At 42.1% G+C, this 27,659-nt stretch overlaps 1 protein-coding gene across 4 annotated transcripts in view; it reads left to right on the top strand.

Annotated features, from left to right (window-relative positions):
- Nucleotides 1–211: 211 nt before the first annotated feature.
- The window catches only part of KLHL13 (kelch like family member 13), an 86,557-nt gene continuing 59,109 nt past the window's right edge, over nt 212–27,659 (top strand). Inside the window, exons 1-3 of one of the 4 annotated variants that reach the window (XM_048318504.1) lie at nt 214–298; nt 10,481–10,545; nt 20,245–20,303. In XM_048318504.1, the coding sequence (XP_048174461.1) occupies nt 20,284–20,303 (20 nt within the window). In that variant the 5' untranslated portion in view covers nt 214–298; nt 10,481–10,545; nt 20,245–20,283. Of the gene's footprint in view, nt 299–5,839; nt 6,092–10,480; nt 10,546–16,035; nt 16,125–20,244; nt 20,304–27,659 lie in introns of those variants that run through there. The other 3 variants (XM_048318506.1, XM_048318510.1, XM_048318507.1) reach the window with 3 other exon arrangements.

Genomic DNA, 27,659 nt, shown 5'->3' with positions numbered 1-27,659 from the left:
CACTGCAACCCCACCCTCTCCCCTCTTTTCCTCTTTTCCTCCCTCCTTCTCTTCGTCCCTCCCTCCTTCCATCTCTCCCGACGCGTACAGAGACCACGCCCCTTTCCCCACGGCCCCGCCCCTAGCCCCCACCGCCCCGCCCAGCTCCCGCGCAGGCGCAGTGCCCGCCCCGCCGTGCCGGTGACGCGGGGCCGGGCGGGGCGGGGTCGGGCGCGCGCGGAGGAGCGGGGCCGCGCTCGCCAGTTCGGGGACGCTCCGGAGTGGGGCCGCGGCCGGGGCCGGGCGGCCGCAGCCGCAGGTGAGGGCGGGGCTCGGGGACGCCGCTCGGTTCTGCCCCGTTCGGGGGCCCGGCGGGGCCGGGGGCTTTGCGTCCTGCGGGGCCTCTGCGGCCGCGGGGGGGAGCGGGGCGCATTTAGTGAGCGGCGCGGGGGGGCTGCCTTGCACCGGAGGGGCTGCCCCGAGGGTCTCCCGTTCACCGGGGGCTGCCCTGAGGCCGCGGGGGGAGCGCTGCTGGCGGCAGGGTCTCCCTGCCTGCGGGACAGGACCGGGGTGTCCCGGCTGCACTTTGGGGGGCGGCGGGCGGTACCCCCTGTGCCTTGGGGGGGGTCGGCATGGGGCAGTGGGGGGACCCCGCTGGTGAGGGAGGGAGGACGAGGGTGCCCCCATTTCAGCGGGTACCCAGCGAGGGGTGTGCAGGGGCAGAGCCAAAGTGCGCCGTGTCCGGCGGGGCGAGCAGCGGGGCAGGGACGAGGGGTCTGGCAGGACGGGGGTCCTGGCTGGGAGTGTCTGGGGACAGAGCGGGAGTGTCCCGGCCGGGGTCGCAGCTGGCGGCATGTGCGGACTGGGCTGCGGCGCTTGTGCCGCTCGCAAAAAGTGTCTTTAACTCTCCTTTTCCAGGCTTCATTGTGCAGCCATTGTAATCGTTCTCTTCCTTCCCCCGGCTCGTTCTGCTCGTCACTGTTTATTGTTCCTTGGTCTTTAAATAGGCTGGACGAGGTCTGGGTGCAGGAAGGAGTTTTGGGGATTAGTTCTGAGAAGCAGCCATTAGAAAGGGGGACGTAGCTGTAGGTTGTAATTAACTTGCCAGTTTCCTCTTCTCCCTGTTCGCGTAAAATTTAGGCCAAGCTCTGTTTTTAGTAGGTACTGGTCAGGACTCTTCACCTCCGTATGAAAAGTGCGGTGTTAACTTAAGAGCTCTGGAAGTCTTGGCTCGGCTCCTTTGTATCATTCAGGAGACACAAGGTGCACATCTTTTTCAGTTTTGTATGGCAAAGGTTTCTTCAGCTTTGATGTTCTGAGTGTTATTAATGAAACTGATGCTGTCTTGGACCTGCTGTGAAATCTGCATCAGAAATACTTCCCTTACCCATTTAAATATGCCTCATACATTTGAATAGAATGACACGGAGGAGTTTTTCTTATTCTTTCCCCAGTGAGCTACACATAGAGATAATGCTAATGAATAACCTTCAGGGCACTCTTCCCACTTCTCTGATTTCATGGTAGAGCTTGTTCTGCACTCCTGTTTAATAGTAGAGTATGCTGGAGAGTGTTGATAGTAAAAAAAGTTTGTGTAGTAACTTGGATTAAATGCTGTCCTGAATGCACTTCTGGTGATCTCTTTGATGCTATGATTTTCAAAATTGTGCTTCTAAACATTTTCCTTGACTTTTAAAGTTCAAAAAATTGTAGTGAGGTGCCAGCATAAATTAGCATGCTGCTCTGCTTCAAAGAAGCAAGACTGCTTCTAGTGAGCCAATGACACTAGGTGTCAAAAATGAATTAAAGTGACTTTGCCCCAGCCAGCTTTTTTAAAATTAGTATTACTTTAAAGAATTTCTTCTGCTCTTTTATAGAAGATTCACTAAACTGAAAGTCATTTGAGGCCGTAGTTCAAATGTACCTGATCTGTAGCAGTAATAGTGGCTTGGAGCCTTCTGCAGTTCATGGTATCATTGGCACAACTTCTGGTGATGTATGAAGCAGATCAGCAAACGTACCCAGCCAGAGGGAAAGGGTTATGCCCAGATTTCCTGATCTAGTTTGCAGTGGAGTCCCCCAAACGACAGCAGAGCATGTCCGTGGAATGATGATGAGCATTGGGATCATCTCAGGCAGCCTATGGGGGCAAAGCAGGAAAGGGAGTATGTGCAGCTGGTATCACTACTGGGGCAGCCTGTGAGGCTCAGAGGGGAAGTGAGATGTAGCTACTGCAGGAAGGGTTCTTCTGCTGGCACATGAACTGTCCAGAGGCACAGTGGGATTGGGCATACAAAGTAAAGCCTTGCCTTTTCTCCCTGAATTCCAGGCCAGGTTGGATGGTGCATTGAGCAACCTGGTCTAGTGGGAGATGTCCCTGCCCATGGCAGGGGGGTTGGAACGGGATGATCTTTGAGGTCCCTACCAACCCAAAATTGTTCTACGGTTCTATGAATTCTAGTCACAAGTGTGGTTGTTTCTTTGTTTTGTTTTCCAACAGGCTGAGAAAAATGCTGGAGATCTTAAAAAAAAAAGAAAAAAAATCAACAAGCTATCTCATGTTGAATGTATCTTAGCATAATACGATACTTGTATGTGTTTCTTTGACAATGGTGATCAAGCCCAGATTGTCTGGATCTAAAGATAGAACCTCTGTTGTCTGAAATAAGAGATCATTGAAGTTACCTCCAGGACTGTATGTTCTTGGTGTGGCCCAGCTGTTAGAAAGGGATACTTAATCAATTCTACAAAGAAAGTGTTGGTAGAGACTCCAAAGGAATCTGCAGAGTGTTCTGCTGGAAGTGTTTTTGCTAGCACTACTCTTATCACCTCCACAAACACCACAAGCAAAGCTGTCAGAAATGCTTGTGTTTTTCATTGTTGTTAGGTTGCTGAAATAGCTGTGATGCCTAGTATATGGCTTTGTTTTAAACTCTTTAAGATGGTATGTCTGTGCTGGCAAAACTTTCTGTGAAACTGCACTATGGCAAAAATTGTTCAATTATGAAGTGTTTTAAGAACAGCAGCCTTAGAACATATTCAGTGTTTGGCTGTTTCACTGTATCGATAGTGCAAAACTTTTCTAATGACCCTTAAAAGCTTACCAGAGTTGATTTTGACAGCCTGGGTTCACAGGGATGGATGCTTTTGTCACAGATCTGGCATAGTGTTTATGGATGTTAGTGTGAGTGGGAGGTAAAAGCTTAAATAGCTGGGGCAACGTATGTTCTGCTTTCCTTTCAAGGTTCTCTACTTTCAGATTTTTTAAATTTTCACAGCTGTATTGCATTGTCAGAGTACTGACTGGAAGCATTTTTATGGTTTTCTTTTTTAACTGTGATGCAACAGGTTTATTAAAATTGTGAGATTTTTGTGGATAAATTAAAAACACTGCTGTGGAAGAAACTCTTCTCAGTATATTGGCTAGCCCTAAGCAAAGTATCTTTGAAAAACTGTGAAGTAATCCAACAATGTTAGATTGTAGTCTCTGGGAGCAAAGGCATGCTTTCAGTGGGCATTCAGGGGAATTGAAAAATTTTCTGCTTTTGTCTGAATTATTTTCATAGAGCTTTGTCTCTGCGGGCTTTACACAGTAGGAGGTGTTTTGGGGTGTAACTGTGCCTATGCCATGTAGTGCAGACAGCCTATATCCTGTATCAGGAGGTTCTGACAAGGGAACCAGGCTATAAGTGCATTGGGGTGGGAGATACAGGGAGTTGGAATGTGTGACTTGGTGTTGGTGACAGAAGTGGATTTCCTGAAGATATCTGTTGGATTTGGAGGTAGTAAGGGATCTGTTTGAACTGAGGAGGAGCTTGCAACCTGTGACAATATTTAAACCTGACTCCTTTAATTAGCCTTTGTATTTCAGAATACTAACTAAGAAAATTTGGGTGATTTTCCATATTCAGTGTCCTGTAATGAATTTGATGTCTTTGATGCCTGTTCTGAGAAGCTGTTTTCAAGTGAGTTGGCTGTACTACTTTTTGAAGAATGCCCCAGTTACTGATTTGTATTATTGATATTTTTGCTTTAAACTCGCTGTAGGAAATAGGTAATTTGATTTCTTTTTGTGGAATCAGTGCTTTGTTAATACTAATGTCAATGGTCATATGATTGCTTGGGGCTTTTGTTTTACCTTCTCTGTGACTGATGCAGCTGCTTGGTGGTGTGCTCTGTAGTTGTGAAATGTGAGATTTGTTTGGCAATGCCAGCTATTCTGCTTGGTTTCTTTAATGTGAAATATTTAAAATATGAGCAAGCTTATGTACAGGAGAAAGTATGCATGAAAATAGCTTGTGACCAGAAGTTTTGCTTTTAAAGAAGTTCTTAGAGCTTTTGCCCTTACTTGTAGTTGCTCAAATTTTGGGGAAAACTTCAGACCTTTCTCCATTTCCTTATTAAAGAGCATTGATCTTACCAGGGACCCCATGCCTGCTTGAACTGTCAGAGTGCATGTTTTGCTCTCCCTTTTCAAGGGCCCCTTCTCTGGAGGGTGCCCAGACAGTGATGCACATGGAAGGCTACTGACAGAGCAAAACTGCTGCTGTAATCTGTGCGGGTGTGGATGGGACCAGAGCAGAACTGGTTGTCAGTAGGTAAAGCGGCATGATTATTTACCCATGATGTCAGACACTTGCTTTGGCTCCTGCCTCCTGGCATATGTACTTGTTTGTCCTGCCTCTCAGAAGTCTCTGCCTGAAGTGGGAGGTGTAAGCTGCTTTAGGACAGAGGTCCTGTCTAAGCTGTTCCACCTTGCAAGAAATAAAACAGTTGGCGCAAAGCTGGGAATGTGTTGCATGGATCTCACGGTTAAAACTAGGGATGGGGTGATTTGAGTGCCTGTCCTTGCTCCCAGGACTTCAAATTATGTGTTTTAACAAATATTGTAGTACTCAGCCACGAATCATGTGAGTCCTGTTATGAATGTAAATTTCCATCTTTGCAGGGCAGTGAGGAAAGAACTTTGTTCGTTTTTTCTTGGTGAGGCAAATAAACTCATTTTATCAGTCTATTATTCAGAAATTGCAGACCAGGATTTAGCATCATGACAAGTGAAAACCGTGGTGCATGGTAAATGAGCTTAATTCACACCATAACCATCTGGTCAAGTGCAAATTGTTATGAGGAAGGTGAGGTGCTATGTAATGAAAAAAATAAGCAGAATGAGTGTGAGTGATAATTATTAAATACTAGAATCTTACAGGTTGAAAAAAGCAAGGACAAACATGAATATCAACCCAGTTCTTTTTCCCTGGTTGTTCTTTGGGATCTCCATGTGAGTGATCTGTTCTAGTTTAAGTTGAATATGTTGCACATGTATTTAATTTAGTATTGTGAGAACTTTGATTCCTTTGAATAACTGACCTTATCTGATAATGCTAATGGGAGGTATCCAGCAGTAAGTTAAGATGATGATCTGAAATACCCAGCACGTTTGTAGTGTACTGGCTTTCTAAAGTTGAAGCTCTGGTTCTGTCATACATGATTGTAGTATGTTTTTTACACTTTAAAATAAATGTGTAAGAGAAGAATGCAAAATACTTATTTTAAATTTCAAACTTCTTCATAAACTTGTTAGGGATTGAAAGTTAAGCAGAAGATTCACACTCAGCAAAATCTGATGCTGGAGGCTTTGGAGACAGTTTGGTGCTGCAGGTACCTCATCAGATGTGCCTCTGGGTGGTCCTGCCTTGTGCCCCGATCTCCTGCTTCAGCTCCGTTGGCAGAGCTAATGTTTGAGTGATTGCAGGGTGTTTTCTTTCATGCTGCTTAGCTCATGGGAAACTTACCCACTCATTAATGTTTTTATCTGTTTGCTAACTCACCCTGTCACTATACCTTGCTATTGCTCTCACAGGTAGAGGCAGGAATCGTGTCTGGAGGTGAGTGGAGGGAAAGCAGCACATCTTTTCCCAGCAGATGAAGCATCAAATTCTGGGGATGAAGTATCAAACTCAGCTCAGCAGGACGAGGGCATTGCTCCCACTTCAAACTAGTCATGTTTCCAGATGCCTTTAAAGAGCTCTCCCTGGGATTGCTGTTCTCCAATTAGCTTTCCATCTGTGAGGAAGCCGCATGATCCATGTAATGCTTAAATTCGTGTTTTCAGGTAATGTTTATATTAAAACGGAAATTTTACACTACATTAAGGAAGGGGGATGACTTTTTCTCAGTTCTGGAGGATTCAAACACTGCCCTGCATCCTGCTGACAGATACCTGGCTCTTGAAGGGAGCCAAGAGGGAGAAATGGGTTGCTCTTCTGCCTTGTCAACTTTTGGCTTCTTAGTGCCTGCTTCTAAACCAGTTTCAGTGTTACAAAACACATGGTTCTGGGCAAGTTTATGGCTGCCCACAGATTTTGAATTGAGGAAGCGAGTAGCACATCTGTTATTTAAAGAAAGCTGTGAGCGGCACTAGAATCCTACAGACGTGGACACATGTTCTGTATATGTGTTTCTTTTTTTTTCAGAAGCTGATTATCCACCATGGTGCTGGAGTTGTAGAAGATGTGTGTTAATAGTTTATGCCTACCAGCCCCCTCCCTGATCATCTTTCAGCTCACTGTTAGCAACTTTTTAAGTAGTAGCAACTACAAGTTATAAAATACATGTGAGGTTGTATTGCTGACACTTATTAACAACTATATTTCATTGCCTGTTTATGTTGGAAGCTTTTAACAGTAACAGTGTTACCAGTTTTGTTCTCTTTAATGTTGAATTTATAATATAGCAATGATTTTATGGTTAGAAATGTAATCTGGGCTCTTGTGTTTGCTGTTCTAAGCTTCTTTTTATACAGTGAAATTGAAGTATTTCCACTGGGGTGTATGTCCTATGAGAGATACAAACAAAAGACTTTACACATTGAAGCTAGAAATTAGGAATTAAACACTTAAACTACAAAGGAATCTGAGGATAAATCTAGATAAGTCAGCAATATTGAATTTACCAGATTGCTTGAGCTACCTTATGCTGCTGCCTTGGTGGCTCTGCAAATCTGCCCAGTCTCTTGTGGTTGCTCACATTTGTCATAGGGGAGTAAATGTGCCAGCATTCACTGTCTCTATTCCTTATTAGGCTTGGGCAGTACCAAACACTGACATCTCTAATGATAAAAGGACTATTGTGGGGAGTTTTGTGATCCAAGTGAGGCTTGGTACCATATTTTACCCCTGAGTCTGAAAATTTTGTCCTTAATGTCCAAACAGAGTTCTGATATTTAAAGGATAAGAGTAATGAGATGATCATATTATCACCTGTCTTGGGATTGGTGGAAGTGTTGTTAACTCATCTCTTATCTCAGTGATGTTGGTGGTATCACTTGCTACAAGAGAGCGTGGCCTGTATCTTTGCTAATCTTTTTCAGGAATGGTTTAGTACCTTGTCTTAATGTAAATTTTGATATGTGGAGGACTTTGCTGTGAGGCTCTAAATGAACTGTGGTACAACCCCCCTAGCACTTCCCTTTAGCAAGAAGGTAGGGACTCTGAGATTTTGTGTTCCTACTGCAGTTGCTTATCTTTTTTTGCGTAGTGTTCTAGCTGGTGTGTCTACCTGATGATAATTAAGAGCCACAGTGATGCACCAAGACCTTGTTATGATAGTGCCTCCCATGTGCAGAACAAAAAGACAGTTTCTGTTCCCAAATCTTGCTATGCTGCTGTAGTCTTTCTTCCACTGGTTATTTTTCTGGTGTTTGTGGTGGCAGTGGGTGGGGTTGGGTACAACTGTAAAAAAACCCCAGTTATTGTTGATAACATCTTAGTAAGCAAGTAGTCTAACTCTAGCCTGTGGTGGTAGCATTTTTCTCTTTCTTCTAGCCTTAAGGCAATGTGGTGGACTTTACCAGCATCTCTTGCCTTCCTCCAAGGGCAGGGGTTTGTGTGAAGTATTATTGTAGGTGCTCACATGGCTGTCCTGGCTCATGGAGCTCCAAGTTACATCTTCTCTGAGAGAAAGGGTTGAGCAGATGTACACTAGACTTACTGTCCTCTTAAAATTGATTTCTTCAGTGATGAGTGTGCCAACAGCTCTGGCTTCTTTTGGGATGACAGTCGGGTTTCTTGTCTGCTGCTGGCTTTCTCTTGCTATTGGCTATCATTCCTAGTTTGTAGGAGGAGAAAATATTTCAGTGAGGGTGTTGTAAACCTTACCTCTGGCAGCGTAGACATTTATGTGAGCTCTTCTACAGAATGTCAACCAAAATAAGCTGGAGTGGTTTAAACAGCCTGAATAATCACTCTTTGTATTGGTTGATCCTGAGTAAATAGGCTAGAAAGTACTTAAGAGCAGCTCGGCTGGAGCCTTATGGCAGAGAGCAGGGACAGGCAACCAAGGGTGCTGAGCTCTTCTATGGCACAGCTGTACCTAGAGGAGGACATCCAAGCTCAACCTAGGTCAGAGATTCACAAGTTAAAGGGCTGCTTGGAGGCAGAAATGTGGCTTCTCCCTGCAAATAACCCTGAGATTACAGCTGACATAAGAAGATCCCACTTCATCATCCTCATGGGGAATGAGTGTATTTTCTGGTTAGGCTGTAATGATCTGCTGGTGTGGAGTGAAAGAAGTGATTAAATTTAGACATATTTCATGGGGAAGCAGGGGATGGCAGTGCTGGCACCTTTCTAGTGGTGCTGCCAGGCGCCAAGGCACGTGGTGTGGGGCTGCTGTGCAGCAGTGTCTTGTCTTCCCCATGTGTGTATAAAAGAGTCCACTTTATGGTTGTCACCAGCTCCCACTACTAGTTCCAATTGTTTATTCGTTGGTAAAATTAATGGTAGGAGGGAGTTGGGCAGGAAAACATCAATGTGCAAGGTAAGAGGTTGCATGGCAGCACTTTACAGTCCCAAACAAGGAGTCAGGAATAATTAATGGCAGAAAAAGAAATGGGAGGAGGAAAAAATGCATGGGTCAGAGGAGAAAATGTTATCTTTGTATTGACTTTATTGTTTCAGTGCCATCCCAGATGTGTCTAACAAGTCTGACATTGTTTGAGACTTTCATTACTAAGAGCCTTTCACAAGGCCCTGCAGTGTAAATGCTCATATGTGTCACTGGAGCAGCCTGACACGGCTCTGCCACCACGCAGGTTGGGCAAAATGTGCTTATAGGGGATGGGGGGGAGCTGGATCTTACTCCCAGTTTTAAAGGGCTTCTTGCCACCAGAAGCTACTTTCTAACTTCATGTCTTTCTGGCCTTCTTCACCAAAACAAACTGTGTAAGAGGCTTCCTGATGAATTGTGTGTCATTCCTGACACAATGGTATTTTAATTCTGGAACATGAGTCATTCTGATTGCTGCCATCCAAAGCTGTGCATATATAAAAGCAAAATAATTTGACACATTTTAAGGAGGAGCATCAAAAGCTTAATGAAAGGAGACTTCCATAGCCTCTCATCTTCAGATAAACTCTTTGTTTTGGTTAAGAAGTTTGAATGTCCCATAGTGCTTCTGATCCATTATTATTGGTTAACCTGCACTTTACTATGTGATTTTGTTGTTAGTATCATTTTATTGTTTTAACTGTATGAATAATTTGATTGGCAAGGACTTGTAACTGAAAAAATACTGTTCATTCAATGAATGTTAATTCATTGAATTATAGAAGTGACCCTTAGTAAATGATGAGTGTTGAGAATATGGGTTGCCAAGTGCAATGTTTTCATTTTTTTCTTTTCTGAGAGGAAATGCAGAGGAAACGAAAGCGTTATGGCCAGCATTTCTTCACTCTGCTTTACGTTAAAATGAATTTAAAAAAATTAATGCCAGTGCAAATGACAGCGCTGCTGATTGTTCCTTGTATTTTGAGGTAACTGCCTGCTGTTTTCCTTTTGAATTGGTTGTGCTATCTTTTCAGCATTAAAAAGAAATGCAGTGTCTCCTCCTAAGTCCCTCTATCCTATTCTTCATGGCTGTAAGATGACTTTTCACTGTAACTTTGTGCTATTTCAGCTCTTCTGTGACTGGTGCTCTCTGTGCAAGCCCAGCCAGAGCTTCCTGCTGTGGTAACAGCTGCTGGGGGGAATTTTTGAGAAGGGGGCTTGGCTTGGGACCACGGTGCAAGGTATTACTTCTGTACCTCCTGTGACTTGTATGCATTTAGTGATTTACATGAAATGATGGCTGTGATTCTGAGACAGTGACTGCATGAGTAGCTTCAAAGCAAAAAATTCGATCTGACTTTTTTTTTCTGCGCTACTGTTGAAATTGATTTTATGTGGAGCTGTGATCTTGTGGAATTCTGTATGAAATATTCCATATATAAAGAGCAGGATACCACAGATTTTTAGTGAGTTGTGTGAACTTTCCATTCAGGCAAGAAGCAGGGCTATACAATTTTCCACTCACACTAGAGACAGAGCTCAGAGGGCTGCAGAAGCCAATCGTTAACTCTGTTGGAGATGCTCTACCCTGCAGTTCTTTAAAATAACATCTACGGTGGATAATGGTGTGCAAACTTGTGTGACAATTTTTTTTTCTTCCCAAACCTTGTTCTAGATGTCAGAATTAACCTGGACTACTTGGGAATGGCGAAACATAGCCCTGGGATCCTGCCATGAACAGTAAGAAAGTTGACATACTTTGTGTATGCAAATAATAATTTTCTTTTAGTGACTAAACTGCAGTGAAACTTCCTGTTCAATTAACACAACCAGGCAGCACATTGTGTAGCTCAGTGTGGAGGTGCTCCCAGCTTTCCATACAGTAAAGAAGCAGTACAGTAGGTCAGAGGGGTGGATCAGCAGGGGAGGATTCTTTGGGAAACTATAGTGGGGAAGTCTCTGCAGCCAGTATGGCACTGGAGGTGGGAAGCTACTATGGGTGGTTGCTACAGCGGGGATTACTGTAACACGCATATATCAAACCAGGAGTCCTGTGGAAAGGAAATATATATGGCCAGATTCTTGGTAGATGTTTCAGAGATGTTTATTTCTCCAGCCACATGGCCGCGGCTCTGCCGAGGAGCTCTTAAAGTCACCGACCCCGAGGGTCCTTGCCCACACAGGGGAACACAAACCAACCAATCGGGAATGAGGCTGACCAGGGGCAGGGAAACCCTGTGCCTCCCCTCAGGGCCCCTCTCCCAGGGCTCCATGGCAGGGGGGAGGGACCCCAACATCTCACCCATTTTATTTTAATAAAAGGAGAATGAAAACAACTGGATAAACATAACAAGAACAGTTTCAAGACAAAACAAGCCACCCTCCTGACTCCTTAAATGTCCAAACAGAGTCTGTGGAACATCTTAGGGCTGACAGAAGGGAGACAGAACTCTCCGGGCATGCTTTGTGGGGAAACTGAGGCAGGAGAGGGTTTAATTTCTTCCCTCCCCTTTTTCATCCCCCCCTTCGGCATTGGAGAGGAATTGGAGGGAAATGGAATTGTATAGGGAAGCCATAGGGTGAAAAAGGGATTAGGGATAAACTGGGGATGGGGTAAACTTAGGAAAGGGTTCATATTGGGTATAGGGTAAAAGGGGAAAGTAGGCTGTGGGTAGGGAAGTTGCTGGGATGGATATTGTTTATAATTTTGTGCATAATGGCTGCCTTTGACGGGAATACCTCCAGGCCCAGTAACATTCGCTGCTTGTAAACCCTTCTTTCCTTGCACTATATCAAATTGTACAACTTCCCCATCTCCTACACTTTACGCAGGTAATTTTTAGGGTTATTCTTTTTAATGGCAGTTCTGTGGATGAATAGATCTTCCCCTGTATCATCTCGTGTTATAAATCCATAGTTGTTTTTTACATTGTACCATTTCACAGTTCCTGTGATTTTCATTGCTATAACTTCTCCTATCACGTGCTTGCGTGTTCATCGTGGCTGCCGGTCCTGCATGGCTGCTGCCTCGCCAACTCCGACGTCTCGGCCGGGCCCCCGCCTTGTGGCTGCTCCTCGCTCTCTGAGCGGCACTGCTCCGGTGCGTGTCTGGGCTCTGCGCGGCCCCGCGCTGCCATCGCCGCTGGCTCCGCGCCCTGTGAGCGGTTCCGCTCCGCAAACTCCACGCTGCTTTGAGAGTGGCCCTGTTTCAACTCGGCGCTGTGCTGCGCGGCTTCTCGTGTCGCTGTGGAAACCGCTGCTTCTCCCTCCGCAGGGCTCTCCGAGCCATGTGCTCAGAGCGGGTTTCCACGCCGACCCCCGGTTCCTGGCTGCTCGTGGCCCACGGCACCCGCGGTGCCTGCGGCATCGCTCCCTCACTCGCGGTCGCGTGGCAGGGGACTCCGAGACAGGGATGGGGTCCGCGATAAGGTGCGCGCTCCCGAGGGGGCCGGGCGCATCCAGTGCAGGCACCTCCGCCGGCACGGCTGCAGTCATGTGCTCCCGAGATGGTGGCCGTGCGGTCTCGGCCACGGGATTAGTATGATCCTCTGCTTTAGGGGTAATGGGACCATACAAATGCTCCTCAAGAGCTTCACTGATTACAAGAGATGCACGGAGAGCTTCTATCACTAGTCCATGTTCTGTTTGATCCCTTACCTTATCCCAGATCTCGTCCCAAAAACACCCATGACAAGTTCCAGGAGGTTCAATATCAAAAAGTAAGTCTTGAGAAATATAGGAGAACCTTTTGAAAAGCCAGATGAAGAAATGTTCTAGATCTCCCGGTTGCATTACTTTTTTGTTTTGTTCAAGGATTCCTTTAACTTCTAGATACATTTTTTTCTGTGGCTCAGAGAGCCCCATTTATCACGATTCTTCCATAGTCCAGAGAGAATATCCAAACCAAGATGAGAAGAGAGAGATCTAGAGTGGTTTTTACTCATGAATTTTCTGTCCTTAGGGATCGGTGACCTGCCTGCATTCCTCCACCATTTGCTACAGTGGGGATTACTGTAACATGCATATATCAAACCAGGAGTCCCGTGCAAAGGAAATATATATGGCCAGATTCTTGGTAGATGTTTCAGAGATGTTTATTTTTCCAGCCACGTGGCCGGGGCTCTGCGGAGGAACTGTTACAATCACGGGCCCCGAGGGTCCTTGCCCACACAGGGGAACACAAACCAACCAATCGGGAATGAGGCTGACCAGGGGCAGGGAAACCCTGTGCCTCCCCTCAGGTGGTGTATTAGGAAATTTTTGAGGTGGTAGCTGAAGGATGCTTTCCTGTGATGTGTAATTATATTGGGAAACTCCATTGTTACCCAGTGTATAATTATATCACGACTCCATTGTCATGGGATATCTTGAGTGCAAATTAGATTGAAATGTGATTAGACAAATTAATGGAAGAAAAAAAGTGAATTTTGAAGTGCTCAAGCCTGAATTCCAGATGCGGTTTGTGGGAGAAAGTCCCTAAAACCCTGGCAGAAGGAAGCTGCCAGAAGGCAGTGTTCTTTCACTGCCACTGCTCCTGCTGTTAGACAGCATGGCCAATTAGGTCTTCAGTCTGAGCTTTCCTGTCTGACTTTTGTGTGGAGCTTTTCTGATATGAAACTTGGTGTTTAATGGAGGTTAATTAAACAGTTCATGTAGCCAAAAAAGCAAGGTAGCTTTAAAGATATTGAGTGTTGATCAAAATATTCAGATATTTTTGTGCTGTTGGTAGTCTGAGACTTCCTAGTTTGAAGGATACATAAATATTTATGTATGTACATGCTCTGTATTCCTTACATAGCCTTTTCCAGATGTTGCAGTAGACTTCCTTAAATTAACACATTGAAAATTATTTTGATTAATTTTCCCAGTACAAAATAGATGACTTGAGAGACTGTGTGGGTGAGTAACATGTTTCGAAAGTGTCAACAATGTCTGCTGAAAACTTACACAATTTGTCAGCCTTCACTGGGACAGAAATTAGAAGGCTTTTGTGTTGTTACATATAATAATTTGGATATAGTCCACTGGAAATGTACATCTCTTGAAAACTCCTGCACTCTAAACTCTTCACAGCAGTGTCAATACTTAACATGCAAATGCTCAAATGAAAAAATACTTATTTTTCTTTTGTAGGACTCTCTGACCATGTCATGTTTAATTCTTCCCTGGGAGCAGTTTTTTTCCAAGGGCTTTCAAAAGCTGGTTTATATACTTGAGATGTTAGGCACTACTAAGGTCTTGAAAATATCAGAACTCTCTTTTGATGAACAAACTCTATAATTGTTAAATTCTTGTAGATCAAATTACAGAGCCTTATGTTCTTTATTAGGAGAGCTGACAAAGACACAGGAAGCTTAGTGCTTTGTACAAAGTAGGATATGTAACTCAAGCAGATTCTGCTAAGACTGATTGCTTTTGGCTTTCTGAGAAGTTTGTTCAGCTTACCTGAAAAAGATAAATGTATATATTTGTAGAATATTAAGTAGCTTTGAAATCTTATCAGAATGCAGCTAAAGCTGCATTGATCGTGGATTGACTGAGCTAACAATTTAAGCTGTGCTGCTCAGAGGTAAGACAATCCTTCATTTTGAACTGTCTTATTTAGCAAATTCACTGTTTGAGAGGTAAGATAAGAAACTTTGATGTTCACAGATTTGCTCAGACAAACCATTTTCTGAGAGCAAATATCTGTAATGTCAGAGAATAATCACTCATTAGTGATGATTAAGAAAGAGGCATTTTAAGGGTAGAAATGATTCTTGGTACAAGTTGGGACATCTGGAATGATCCTGGCATTTTTTGTTCCCTGCCAATCAATTGTCTAAACGTTGTATGGCTTCTCTTCTGGCTTTTCTTTCAAGGTGGTTATTGGAGCCAAAAAAGCTGGACTGTTACTGTACTGGTGTTCAAGATCCTTGTGTTTGGGAGGTTCTTAACGTCCATTTCTAGCATAAGTGTAATCAGAAATCCAAATCTCATTTTGCTTTTAAAACTGTTGTATTAGAAAATATCCATGTGCCACTAACTAAAGCTGAATGATCAACATGTGGAGCGCATCTCACTCAGCTCTCATGTCATTTGTGAGGCTTACGATAAGGCAGTGACTAGTGTTAGCTGTGTTGTGCGCTGGGTAAATTTCTGACCTAGTGTGTCCTGAATTGTCAGTTCAGTGTTTGTGCCATTTCAAGGTCTGCTCAAAATAGCTTTAGAAAGTAAAGGAAAACTAATGCCTCTGAGTTGATCAGCAGCCTGGTGTTCCCTTAGCTTCCACCTTTGCCCATAACATCACTGCAAAATTAGTAAGCTTGCTAACAGTGATTGGTGTTGGAAATCATACTGACTAACTTGATCTAGGAGTATTTTTCCCAAGCCTTTATTTGCGTATGTAGATTCTTCTTCTCCCAAGGATGTAGCTTAGGTGAAGCCTCCAGGTAATGGACATTGTTGATGGAAGTAACAGCAGGTGGGAGGGCTTGGAGTTCATGGAAAGTGATTCCAAGGTGGCTTGTCACAAGGATACTTGAATGGTAGCAATAAGGAAATACCAAGGATTCAATTTCTCAGTGATGTGGGTGGTTCTGATACTCTGGTGTGTGATATAGGAGAGGGTGCCAAAAGGTTTTACAGCAGAAAATGGGAAAACGGGCTTTAATGTTCTGAGCTTTTTTGCTTTTATTGCCTGATAATGTATACTGGCTATCCGGGAGTCACTTGTGAAGACTGGAAGATTTCACTCTGCTGCAGTGTATGTGCATTGTTTTACTAGGAAGCTTCACAGGCTTTTACCTCCTGTTTTTATCACTTGTTTCCAGTCTGATGTGAAATGGCCTTTTCATTAATGCTTCCAGAGTTCTAGTTGGTGCCTCTAAATCTGTGACATAGACTGTCCAGAATGGAGTTCCAGGCAAATGGAAGCAATCCATGGTGGGTAAGACTCACAACTTTGTACTGTCAGCGCTCTTGGGAGATAATGATTAAAAATCTTCCTCCAGTCACAAGCACAGAGGCAGAAGCTCGCATTGCCTTTAGGAGAGGGGTGGCATGGAAGCTGCTTTATTGTCTGGACACGGGCAAACAGCAGGAGTTATGGGCATCGCACTGGTAGGGGCCTGCTCTGTGTTGTGGCTATAGGAGCAGCAGTGGGAGGACAACAGCATTTTGGGCAGCTGCTGCTGCCAGACCATCTGGGTGCTGTGCACAGCTCTGAACAGTGCTTGGAACTGCAGCTGGGGATGATGAGAGGGTGCAGATGTTTGAGCCAAGAGCAGAAGAGACAGAGCAGTGCTGCTGTCCAGGGAACAGAGCTGATGTGAACCCAGGTGAGTCACTAACCTGTCAGGTCATTGTGGCTCTGGCAGGGAGCTGGCTAGTCTCACACGTGTTTTCCTGTGTTTTGGGGAACTGGGCTCTGCTGCATCCTTGTCCCTTCCCTGTGCTGGCATCTTAGACTCACTGTGACTGTGGTGTGTCATCTGCAGCCTATTCCTTGTCCCCCTCTCTTTGGTCCCAGGCTAGGATTGCTGTGTGTGGAGATGATCTTGTTAGGGCTCAAGGTAATGGGAGAGAAGTCCATTCGTTCCTTGGGACTGGATTATGCTATGCTGTAATTGCTGAAGCTCCCAATGTTGAGAGTATAATATAAGGGCATCCAACCCAGGTCTGTTAGGCTTAGCACAGCTATTCAATGTAATACAGCATTTTCTTCTTGCCTATGGTGCCATTTTAAACTGCAGGTGTTTTACTTAGGTGTGGTTTATATGCGGTGTATTAATGACTCTGTCTGCTTCAGGGAACTGTTTTCTCTTTCTGTGTGAGTGAAATACTACACCAAGAAGCTTGGGTTTTTTTAATAGTTGAAGTATTACTGAAGACTTCCAAGCTTGTGTGAGCATGCTGAAGCTTGTTTTATTTTGTGTTCCTAAAATAGGTTGAAAAAAATACTTATCAAACATATTTTTAAAGTACATTAATGAAGGCCATTCTGTAACTGCAGTTGACAAGCACCGTAGCACTGCTTTTGGTGGGTAAGATTTCTTTACAAATACAGTTGCAAAATTTCTGTTAGGATAAGATCTGTTCTCCTACCCAGAAATGTGTTTCAACAGTTTGTCATCTTCCTTTATGACACTGAGTTTTTCAAAATGCAGGACTTTGGCTGACTGAAGCAAGTTGGTAGCTTCAGTTGTATTTTCTGTAATCTATAATATGGTGCTTCTTTTGTGTCTGGACTCGATTTTTATGGAAAACGTTTAAGTACTTATATACTTCTGGTCTGTGGGTGGAAGTTAGTAAATTATTCTGCTTGGTAATGATTATCAGGTTATAGTTGATATAAGTTAATGCTGCTCTTGGGCAATGCAACTCTGATGCCTGTTATAAAAACTGGGAGGCTGTGCTATTCTCCGGAAATGTGTACAAAGTTCATGCTGAAAACTGCCTACATCAGGCTGGTCTGCATCTGACTTCTAAGATGATAACACTTTTTTAGGCATATATTCTCTGTGTTTAGAGAGGTTCTCTTATTATTATTTACTTAGAGATTAAAGCCATTCTTTTAAGAGCGTAGATCGATGTCAGATTTAATCAGTTGCTGCTGAAAGGGACAGTGCTGCTTCCATCTCTCTTTGCGTGGTGGGTGCCAGGGATTTGCTGCAGCTGCCAGGCTGAGGCAGCGCTGGCTGTGCTGGCACTGCTTGTCCCCTGACAGCTGTTTTCTGTTGGATTGTGCAACTGGGTAGTTTGGTCCAGCACGAGGTAGGCAAGTGGTAGTTGGGTCAAACTAAGTAACATGGGACTGTGGCCCTCAGTAGTGTTCCCAAGTGAGAATTCAACCTCTTCCTCCCTTGGATTTCATGAGCACTCTTGTTTTTCAGCAGTTGTGTTTTGTTAATTTTTGATTCAGGTTATCTGCTGTGCTAGAGGAAGGATTGTGTTACCACTGTAAATCAGGCTCAATCCCAGCATCCACTTTGTGATTTCTGAGAATAATTTAAAAACAACTTGCCTGCTGTAGGAGTGATGTTTGCTGAGGTCTGGCCTCTGACCTGACGAGTATTTCTCACGTTCCCTGGATGGTTGCATTTGCCCCTGAGGATGTGTGGGCTTGTTCATTTAATGGCTTCCTAGGCTGTGCCCTGCACACTTTGTCACTCCTTGGCATCTCTTGTGTCACTAATTTGCTGTTGTTTCCGAAGAGCTGGCTGTAACTGATACAAGTAACCTACATAAGCAGTGTGCACTATCAGCCCTGAATAATCTAGAGCTTCCTGACAGATGAATTACAGGCATAAAAATAAGTTTCACAGGGTATCCACCATGTGAGCTGCATTCAACGGCATATGACAATGCATGCAGTGTGTTTGCTTTATGGAGTTGGAATTGGAAGTAGTGTAACTTCTCAGGAATGCTCAACAATTTTACATGGGTCTCAACCACACCTCTTTTAAATTGTCTTCCTGTATTCAAGCTAAAGATGGTTAAAACAAATGTAATCGTTTATATAGGAAATGAATCCTTATTCATTAATATATGTACTTCTTTTTGCATTTATGAAGGAATGATGGCAAAATATAACAGCAGCTACAACAGCAAACCCTGCAAACCAGAGATCTCAGGACCTTGCACAGTAATCAGAAATTCAGCCCCCAGCTCCTGGCAGGGGGATGCAAGTTTGTGCTGGTGATCAGATTTGTCCTTTCTGTGGCAGAGGTATAAGCCGAGGTGTGAATTTCTGATATCTGTATGCTGGGAATGGAGAATCAACACTGAGGGTGATAGAAGCTCTATTGTTAAAGATAAAAGTTAACTAAAATTTTTCTGAGTGTGAAAAATTCTGTTTTAACATGGAATATTTTTGATCCCTTCATATTGTTGTGTAATGTATAGGTCTCATTGGAGAAGCCTGTGCAGTGCCCACAGGATGGTAAAACAAGGACTGAGACTACAGCATCCATCCTAATTGCAGTAACCACATTGCACATCACATAGGACTTCACAAATAACAGAGTAATGATGGTAGGAGAGCAGCTCAGGTGATGTGGCACTTTCTGAATGCTAGTTTTGTGATGGAGGATGGATAAAACCCATCCTGTTTACTCAGCAGACTTCTTTAACAGAGGAAAACCTAAAGTTTATTTAAAACAAAAGGATGTCCTGAGGTGTAGCAACACCAGGAGTTAAGAACCACTTTATTCTACCAGCTGCTGTAGTGTCAGTGGGAGGGAATGGACAAGTTAGGTGCTGTCAAACAATTTGGTTTGATGCTGTCTCAGTTGTGGCATATTTAAAGTATTGCAAAGCATACACTGAATTTATAATTCATGCTTACAAATACTGTGTGCTATTTCCTTCCGCTAAATGTCTAAGTCTGCTTTAGCAAAATAAGATTTTAGACAGGCTCTTAAATTAGGAGAGGTTGTGTCTACTCTCTGAAGTCAAAATTTTATTTGTCATGTTACAGAGCAGTTGAAGGGGAGAGGATGAGATAGAAGCTTTTATTTTTTTTTATAGATAAACTGCTACTGTTTTGTGACCTTACCTAAAAACTTGCTTTTGTGTCTTAAAAGTATTGATTAAGAAAAAGGAATTTCTTCTTTGGGCTGTGAATTAATAGCAAATTGCTTAAAGAAATATCCAGTGCATACAGCTACTAAGTTTTTATCATTCAGTTATGTTTATAAATGTAAAATATGTAAAAGACCAAAAATCTGAAGTGTGGCTCTTTTCAGGGGTATTGCATAGTTCATATTTTGCAATGTTTGCTAATAAATAAATGTCAGCAAATAGAAATGTTACAACTTTTTCACTGTCCCTTCAAGGGGAGGTATGATTTCACAAGCCAGAATATAGTCTGTAGTCTTTCATTTTGGTTAAAGGCTGTAAGATACCATACTCCTGAGACATCAAAAAAAAAAAGAACTAGGAGTTTGTTTATCAACTGTAGTATTGGATCTTAGAAATGGAAGTCATTAAGATTTTGGCCTCTTCTATACAAATTAATGTGATTACATCTTGCCTATAAATAATTTGAGCTGTTTCTCTCTCTCTAAAAAGGTGGCTTTAATGAGTCACAGCTTTCATTTTAGTAAATTGTTCATGGGATAGGCAGGCTCAGGAACAACTGGGTTAAACCAAGAGATTATTTGAAAAATCTAGGGCATGTGCGCTCTGTTCACTTGATTAGTTTTCATAATTCATCCTTGTTTCCACAGCAAAGAGCAGCCTAATGCATGCAAACAAGAAGCGCTTTTCTTGCTTTTGTGCTCCTTCATCTCTTTAATTTTACCAGGGAAAGTAAGTGAAATGGGGAAACAGATTGTGCATGAACGTTTGGAACAAATCTTGGTTTGTTTTGTGAAAATCCATGGGATCTGAGAGGCAGGTGCTATCTGTGGATGTCTGTGTGTGACTCTGCTTCAGTTCTTTTCTGTTTGCCCACAGGTACATGAAGAACAGAGGAGATATTTCCGCTTATCAGAGATGATGTGGAGAGACTCTTTGTGAGTAACTGACGTATGTTTTCTAAAAAGCCCAAAATGCTAATGTGGGAATTAATTTTTTTTTTATTATTCTCTAACTTAGAATAACTGTGCCATTTGTCTAACACTTTTATTTGAGTCTGGAAAGCTGTGAGTGTAGAGCCCTTCATGGGAACCATGGACAAACCTGATTGTTGAAGGAAAGAGCTGGAGGACAGAGCATTGTATGGTTTCATAAGTGATTAACCACAATGCTTTACCTGTCTGTAGTGATCAGTCTACCAAAGGCTTTTACTGTTGACTGCTGAAAGTGTTCTAGACAGCAGTAAAACTGTTGACATGGTGGGTATGGGGAACCTTTAGCAGGGTTAACTTGTTACTTACAAAAGCTTATTCTGCATGTCAGGTTCTTAACGCTTTATTGTCCTTGTCCAATTTTGGATTGCAAGTCTATTACTGAGTCTCCTATAGTTCTGTGGCTCACATGCATAAGCACACAGACACAGGGATGGCTTCAGTAATATTAAGCCGACGACAAGCAGTTGAGAAGGGTCCTTGCTTAGAGTTCCACAGAAAGCAGTTTATTGCTACAACTTGTGAAGGTTTCTAGAGGCAAATGACTCTTGAGTATGCAACAGCTCAAGCTTGAGTACAGGGGTGTGGCTAGCACCAAGAGTCAACCTAGCTGAGCTGGGGTACATTACCATAATTGGACAAGGCATCCTGGGAGAGGCTTCTTTCCCTCACCATAACCTTAAGTCTTTGGCACCAGAGACTGTCTTACCAAGATCCCTCTCTGTCTCTTGTACCACTGGTCAATCGGCCACCACACAAGTCTGCTATATCTGCCATAACAATGATGGGAATAGTAGCAGTCAATGGAAGCTTTCCTGAAAATTTGTAGTTCTTGTCTGCTGGAATAAACAAGAACATTCGGGGATCAAGTAGCTAAACCACACTCCTAAAACATTACAGGAAGGGAAGAACCTCCATGATAACTGTACCTAATTAAGTACTTAAAGGATTTGCTTTTGTGGAGACAAGGTCAGTTTTAGAGACCACAATTAGGTGATGCAATGTCTTATTTTTCAGATGGATTCCATAAAAATGCTGTGTTTCTAGTGCTGTAGGCTCCTCAGCCAGCTCATTTCTTTGGAGTAATTAGTCCCAGTGTTTTCTTTTTTTTTTTTTTTTGCCAGATTTCCAGTAACAGTTGTGGATTAAGCAGCATCTTATTTTAGTATTTTCCATGATAGTCTTTGTGCTTCTTTTTTTTTTTGTGTAAGTGTAATATGAGTAATGTGCTTGAGTGCTTTCTTTTAAACCGTAAACTTTGATACTCTGGAGCTGCTGCTTTGTTCTGATGATAATTATCTAGGAGAACAGTGCCTTTGTAGACAACTTCAGAGCTTTTCTTGGCACGAAAGAGCTCAAGCTAGAAGAGCTGCTCTTCCCTCAGGCACCTTAATTTCTAAGTTTTCCTATGTTTGTAGCATTAAAGCTACACAATGAAAATTTTTTCTTTGTTCTTTTCTTAAATTGAAGAAAAATCCTTTTATTACAATAGACCAGTAATTGCTTCAACTTCTAGGTAGGAAGTTCTTCTTCTTGGGTTCTTACATGTGATTGGCCTTTCTTGTTACCTAGATCTAAGAGAAAGGCTAAATGGTTTTTAGGCTTCCCTCTTCCTGGAACCTTTTGGATATTTTCATAGATGTGGTTTTGTGATTTGTTTAGTAACTAATTTAAAAAAAAAAAAGTCACTATTGCTTAATGTCCTCATTCTGGTTTGGCATCTGCGAATAGTGCCTGATTTGAAAGGCTGTCTTGCTTTCACTCAAGAGAAAATCAGCTTAAAGATAACATTGGTTTGTAGTCATCTTTCCCTTGGCTTCTTCCAGGATCTGCTTGCTGGTTCAGGAAGGCCCTGTGAGGATTTTTTTATAACAGTCTCCGGTCCAGATGCTGGATTCTTTATGAAGCAGCCAGAGAAATCTTTGTCCTGATCCAGCTGACTTACCCAGGAGATAGTGTTGATTTGATTTACTCTCTTATGTTGAGATTGCTTATGGACAAGGTCCGCGAAGTCTCTGCTGCAGTTGGCTGAGTAGCAACGATAATATGCAATATTCTTCATTATTTCATTATTTTAAAAATAAGATCTCTTTCATAGTATCTGCTTAATAAAATTGGAACTTGATAGAATTTTTTTTTTTTATCAAATGAGAAGTTTAGGTATAAATTTTCCAAGTATCGGTCTATATACCTTGAAGTGTTCTCATGGTGATGCTACAGTTACTGATAATACATACATTTTTCTTGGAGCTTCTTTACAGACGTTGACTGTATTTTAGTGAGGTCATTTTCAGAAAAGACTTTCTGTAAAGTACACAACAGTTATTTTGTGGAGCTGGCATTTAATTTGTGCAGGTGGTTGCTGTTAAGGACATTTTAGTTGCATAGCAGTCACCTTTTCATGGTCTGCAGCACTGGGCTGGGTCAGGTTGTGCTCTGATAACTTGAGTGGACAAGGCTCACAGCCAATGACACCCACCATGAAGAGTGTTTTGGGATTTGCCTACATTGATACTCCTCTGTGTCAGCACTAGTAGCTGCAATAACAGGTAATATTTATGTGGACAGTTCCATTAGGTCTTATGGCATTATTGCAAGGGTGAATGTGTGTAAGATATAATGGGATAAGTTGTGAATTGAATAGAGATTAGTCTTCGGTGCAGGATGGAGCTGAAGGAACTGGTTCGTTTTCCCAGTTCTGCATGATCATAACCGTGGCTTTAACCTTTATGCTGTAATATCTTGAGAAGTATTTATCAAGTTTGTGGGCTGTATTTGCCTGTTGCTATTGTTCTTTTTGTGGTTATTACTGTGTACTTGATGTGTAGAATTTCTGGTGAAAAATGGAAAAACATTTCACCTTTTGAATGCTCATGCGGAAGGCTTTAAAGGGCTTGAAATACACACTGCAACTTAGTCCATTAAGTTAAAAAGTAGCTTTTCTAATAAAGAACAAATGTACAATAAAAAGTTTTTCATTTTCATGTAATACTGACTCCTAAATTCATAAACTTCAGAAATATTAATTCTTAAATGTAGTGGATAATATTTAACATGAAGTTCAACCAAAACACAGATGCACAGCATTCCCTATGCTGTTTTTTTTTCTGGACAGGCTGAATGAGGGTGCCTTGTTTTATTTGACATCTGCCCATGTCTGAGTGAATCTAATTTGTACAATAGTAAAAGGTACTTGAGCTGTGCCCTTGGTAGTCAGTAGATCCAGGTGTGTGTGTGACAAGTTGGACACTGAAGGGACATGCTGTATCTAAGCTATTCAGTTTCCTCATGAATGGACTAATTAATATGTTCTGTTGGCCTTTCCTCTCTGTAACCATATAAAGCTTTATGCTCTTAAAATAATTGACAGTCAGCAGCTGGTTTCATATCAGGTTTTTTTTCATTTGGTAGTGACGAGAAGCTGGGATCCAAATGTCATGGTTCTGTTGTCTTTGTGGAGACAATACAGGTTTTTCTTTCACTTTCCTGGATTTCTTACGTACAGCTTTTTTCTTACATGCAGTGCTTATCTAATCAAAATTTTGTCAGCAGAGTTTATTTCATCACTATGGATTTGTTAAGTGTAGGTGATAATGAATGAGCTTTAATATGCTGAAGTTGTAGCCACATGTGACTTATATGAGGGAAAGGCTTTATGAGGGTTGGAGAGTGCAGATGAAATGCAAGTCCTTTACAGAATACTGAAGAGATGGGAAATCTGTAAGTTCACAAACATTTTAAGAACACTTCTAAATAAATTGATTAGATGCTTTTGGGCCAGCCAATAAGCTTCATAATAATTTGATTAATTTCACCATAGATATGTGAATTTAAATTTGGTTCATTATGCAAATCCAGGCAGGAAAAAGTTGATCATCTGACTTAAAATTTGGAAGAATATTTAATTGAAGACAGTGTTTTAATACACATACCTCAGCATTGTAAAAATTCTGCTTTCTGCTACTTTATGTTCAGTGCAGTGGTTTAAGGCTGTCCTTGCACAGAGCCCTGACCTGAGGTAATCTGCTGCATGTAGAAATGGGGGAGTTTCAGGTCCCTGCCCCGTTTGAGGTGAGGTGTTGGTGGGCAGAGCTTCTGTCCCTGCTCTGTGTGAGGCTGCAGCAGGCTAAGCTGTTCACTTAGACACAGGGTCGAGGATGGAAGCAGTGTCACCTTCTAGGTCATTAATATGGACAGAAAAGCTCACTTGGAGCAGATAAACTTTGCAAGTGATGTACAAAGAGAGGAGGGACCTCAGATGACTTGTGGCAGACACAAGCTAGTGCATTGAAGTTTCTGTAAAAGTGTGCTGCAGATATGTATTGTCCTACATCTCCCTTAATGTATTAACAGACAGGTCTGCTTCTCAACTTAAGTTACATAAATCTTTATGTAGAATGCCACCCTGTTTGCTTTGAAATTTTACAATGACTGGTATTGTCAGCCTTGTCCATCTTGGAGTTCAATTTAGGAATTGGCCCCTAAACTGCCAAGACAGGGATTGAGCCAAGATGCCAGTGTACTTAGGCAGTGAAATAATCCTGTTTAGCTTGGAAGCATAGAAGCACAGTTGTGTTCCTGCAAATGTTATGCAGGGGTTGAAATTGCTGAATGGTTTTGAGATTATAGATTAGATTTCATTAAGGACTGTAGAAGGATTTTCCTTTCTCCAAGTAACAGCACAAGAGGTTTATTTTGCTGTGGTACAATGTCTTAATAGAGGTTGCAGTGGCTATGCAGTGAAGCAGTTTATATTCTGATTTGGTACAGGTGTCCTTCTGAGCTGTTTTGGGAAGTGTTTTAGGATGATGAAGGGAAAGCGATAGATCTTTTGGAGCTTTACACTCTACATATTGGTACTGTGTCCTTTGCTGGGTTGCCTCCTGCTTGCTAGGGTGTGTTTTTCACAAGCCAGGTGTTTACGCTGCTTTAAGAGTGGTCTGTGTGCTGTACAAGCTGATTTTGCAGTAGAATGGTTTACATAAAACAAGAATTACTTGCACTGATTTAAAATATGGATTTGTATTACGGAGTTCATTGTAGTGAATCCTGTTCTATTGGTCTCACTTCCTTTTTAGTGTACGTGGCTTACCTGAAATTCACTGCTTGTAAATGGCATTTCAGGAAGTCTGAACTGATCCAGCACATGCCTACTATGTCTACAGCTGAATTTTGATGCACTCCTTAGTGCAACATGAAGTGTGGGTTTGTTTGTTTTTTTTTTTTTATTAACAAAACTTCCTTAAAATTTAGTCTTTGGACAGTTTTGCACAACTTACTAAAAATTGCTTTCACTTCAAGGAGCCAAACTGAATAGTTTTGTTGTTGATTTTTATTTTTTTCTTTTTGTAATAAGGAACGGTTTCATAGTCTTTTCAGTTAAAGAGAAAAATCCATGGAAAATACTTTTTAAAATGTTGTCTGATTCCCGCTTTAATCCTTGCTTCTAAGCAGCCCTGACTCAACAGATGTTGCATGTAGGTATTTGCAGCTGATGGAAAGGCCTGAGTCTCTGCTGTTACTGTGCTAGCAGAGTGCTCTGCAATCAGCTTGCACCCCTTGTCATGGTTTTGGTGGCTTTTGATCAGAGATTACCAAGTTTTTGTACTGGGATTACAAGGGGCAAAGTGTTACCTTAACAATTGCTGCTTAATTGTACTTATAATGCTGTGCCTGTGCTGTGCTAGCCTGGAGCTCCCAATTCTTACTGTAAGAGCTTGTGGATTGTCTGGGGATTTGTGGAAAATCAACTTGAGTGCCTAAGAAGTGATAGTTGCCATATATCATCACTCTGACTGCTGAGTGCCATGTGCCATTGCCAGCTTGGTGTTGTTCTGAAGAAGAAATTATTATTGCTTCTTTTCTGGCACCTTTGTGCGTTAGGGGTCCCATGGAAGAGAACACAGAAGTGTTTGTTGGATGCTTTGCCAAAGGTTGATCTAATTGAGGGCAAAAAGTGTTGCAAAACCAGCAAAGCTGAGCCCTGAAGGGCATTGAAAGCAGCTTTTCATGCTGGATGTGGTGAGAGAAACCGGAGTATTGGATGGATGTGCTGTAGTAAGTTAATATGGCTGAAGAGACAAGGCAGGAAATCAGTTGAGTAGTTTCAAAGATTAAGAAATGTGGGGCTTGTCGGAAACCAGAACAATTTAATTTTGTGAAAGATGGACTTTACCTGACTAGATAACAAGGCAGAAAAGGCTGCATCTTGAAGATGATGTAGAAAAAGTTTTGGAAAAAGTTGTTGTCTATTTGCCAGTAACTGTTTATACCTGCAGCGTACACTTCCAGAGGATGGCTTTTTCCCAGTTTATCCTAATTGATGACATAAATTGATAAAAGTAATTTAGCAGTGTAAATGCATTTGTTTAAGGCCCTTGCTGGTCTGAATGTGTAAGTTTTTTAGAGAAACAGCACCCTTCATGTTTCCTTTGTCTTCACTTTCATGCCAAGGGACAGGATCCTGCAAACAAAACACTCTTTCTTTATTGCTCCCAGCAAACAAATTACCAGTCAGGCAAAACTGCATGTCCCTAGTGATGTACTGCTGCAGGCAAGATAAAAAGCATAAATGTAGATCTTTCCAAAACTTGAGGTAGCATGTGGATAGAAGAGATGAGATTATTTTGATATAAATATTGTCACTTTCACCCAAGGCTTTATAAAATTAAAATGTCTGAAAACCTAGTTCAACTTTTGAATTTAATTTTAGTTCTTGATGCTTTGTTGGCACAGAGAACAACTAGTAAAGTTTGGTGATTTTTTTTTTTCCTTTTTTTATAATGCAGAATATTTTCATTGTGTGGAATGCTTTGTGGTGACAAAAACAACTTAATATTGATTTTCATTGGAAAGTAATTTTGTTCTTAACATGTTTTCAAGAGAGATTTTTGATGAAAAAATGAGGTAAGTGTATCCTTGTGAAGGGAGCAAGTCCCATCTTCTCTACAAGTACATTTTAGATATTGGAAACTTGTGTTTAGATGTGATTCTATGTTTTAGAATGTCTCATCTGCTTTGTGGCTTTCTGTGATTTAGGATTTTTTGAAACCACAAGACTTAATTTCTTATAGGAAACAGGAGATGGACTCCATAGATCTACAGCAGTCATTTAATGCAGACTTGATTACCTTAACCTGACAGAACTTCCAGCAACCTTATTTCAGTGTCTTTTCTTGAAATTAGATCCTCACTTAAAACATAATTGTTCTTTTATAACATGAACGTGGAAGCTATAACATTGTTTATATTATCTTGTGCTGTACTTTGCACACCCGTAATGGTAGTTTGACTGATGTGGTT

Source organism: Corvus hawaiiensis, chromosome 14 (assembly GCF_020740725.1).
Source record: "Corvus hawaiiensis isolate bCorHaw1 chromosome 14, bCorHaw1.pri.cur, whole genome shotgun sequence".
Taxonomy (NCBI): Eukaryota; Metazoa; Chordata; class Aves; order Passeriformes; family Corvidae; genus Corvus; species Corvus hawaiiensis.
This window is presented reverse-complemented; position numbering and strand designations above follow the sequence as displayed.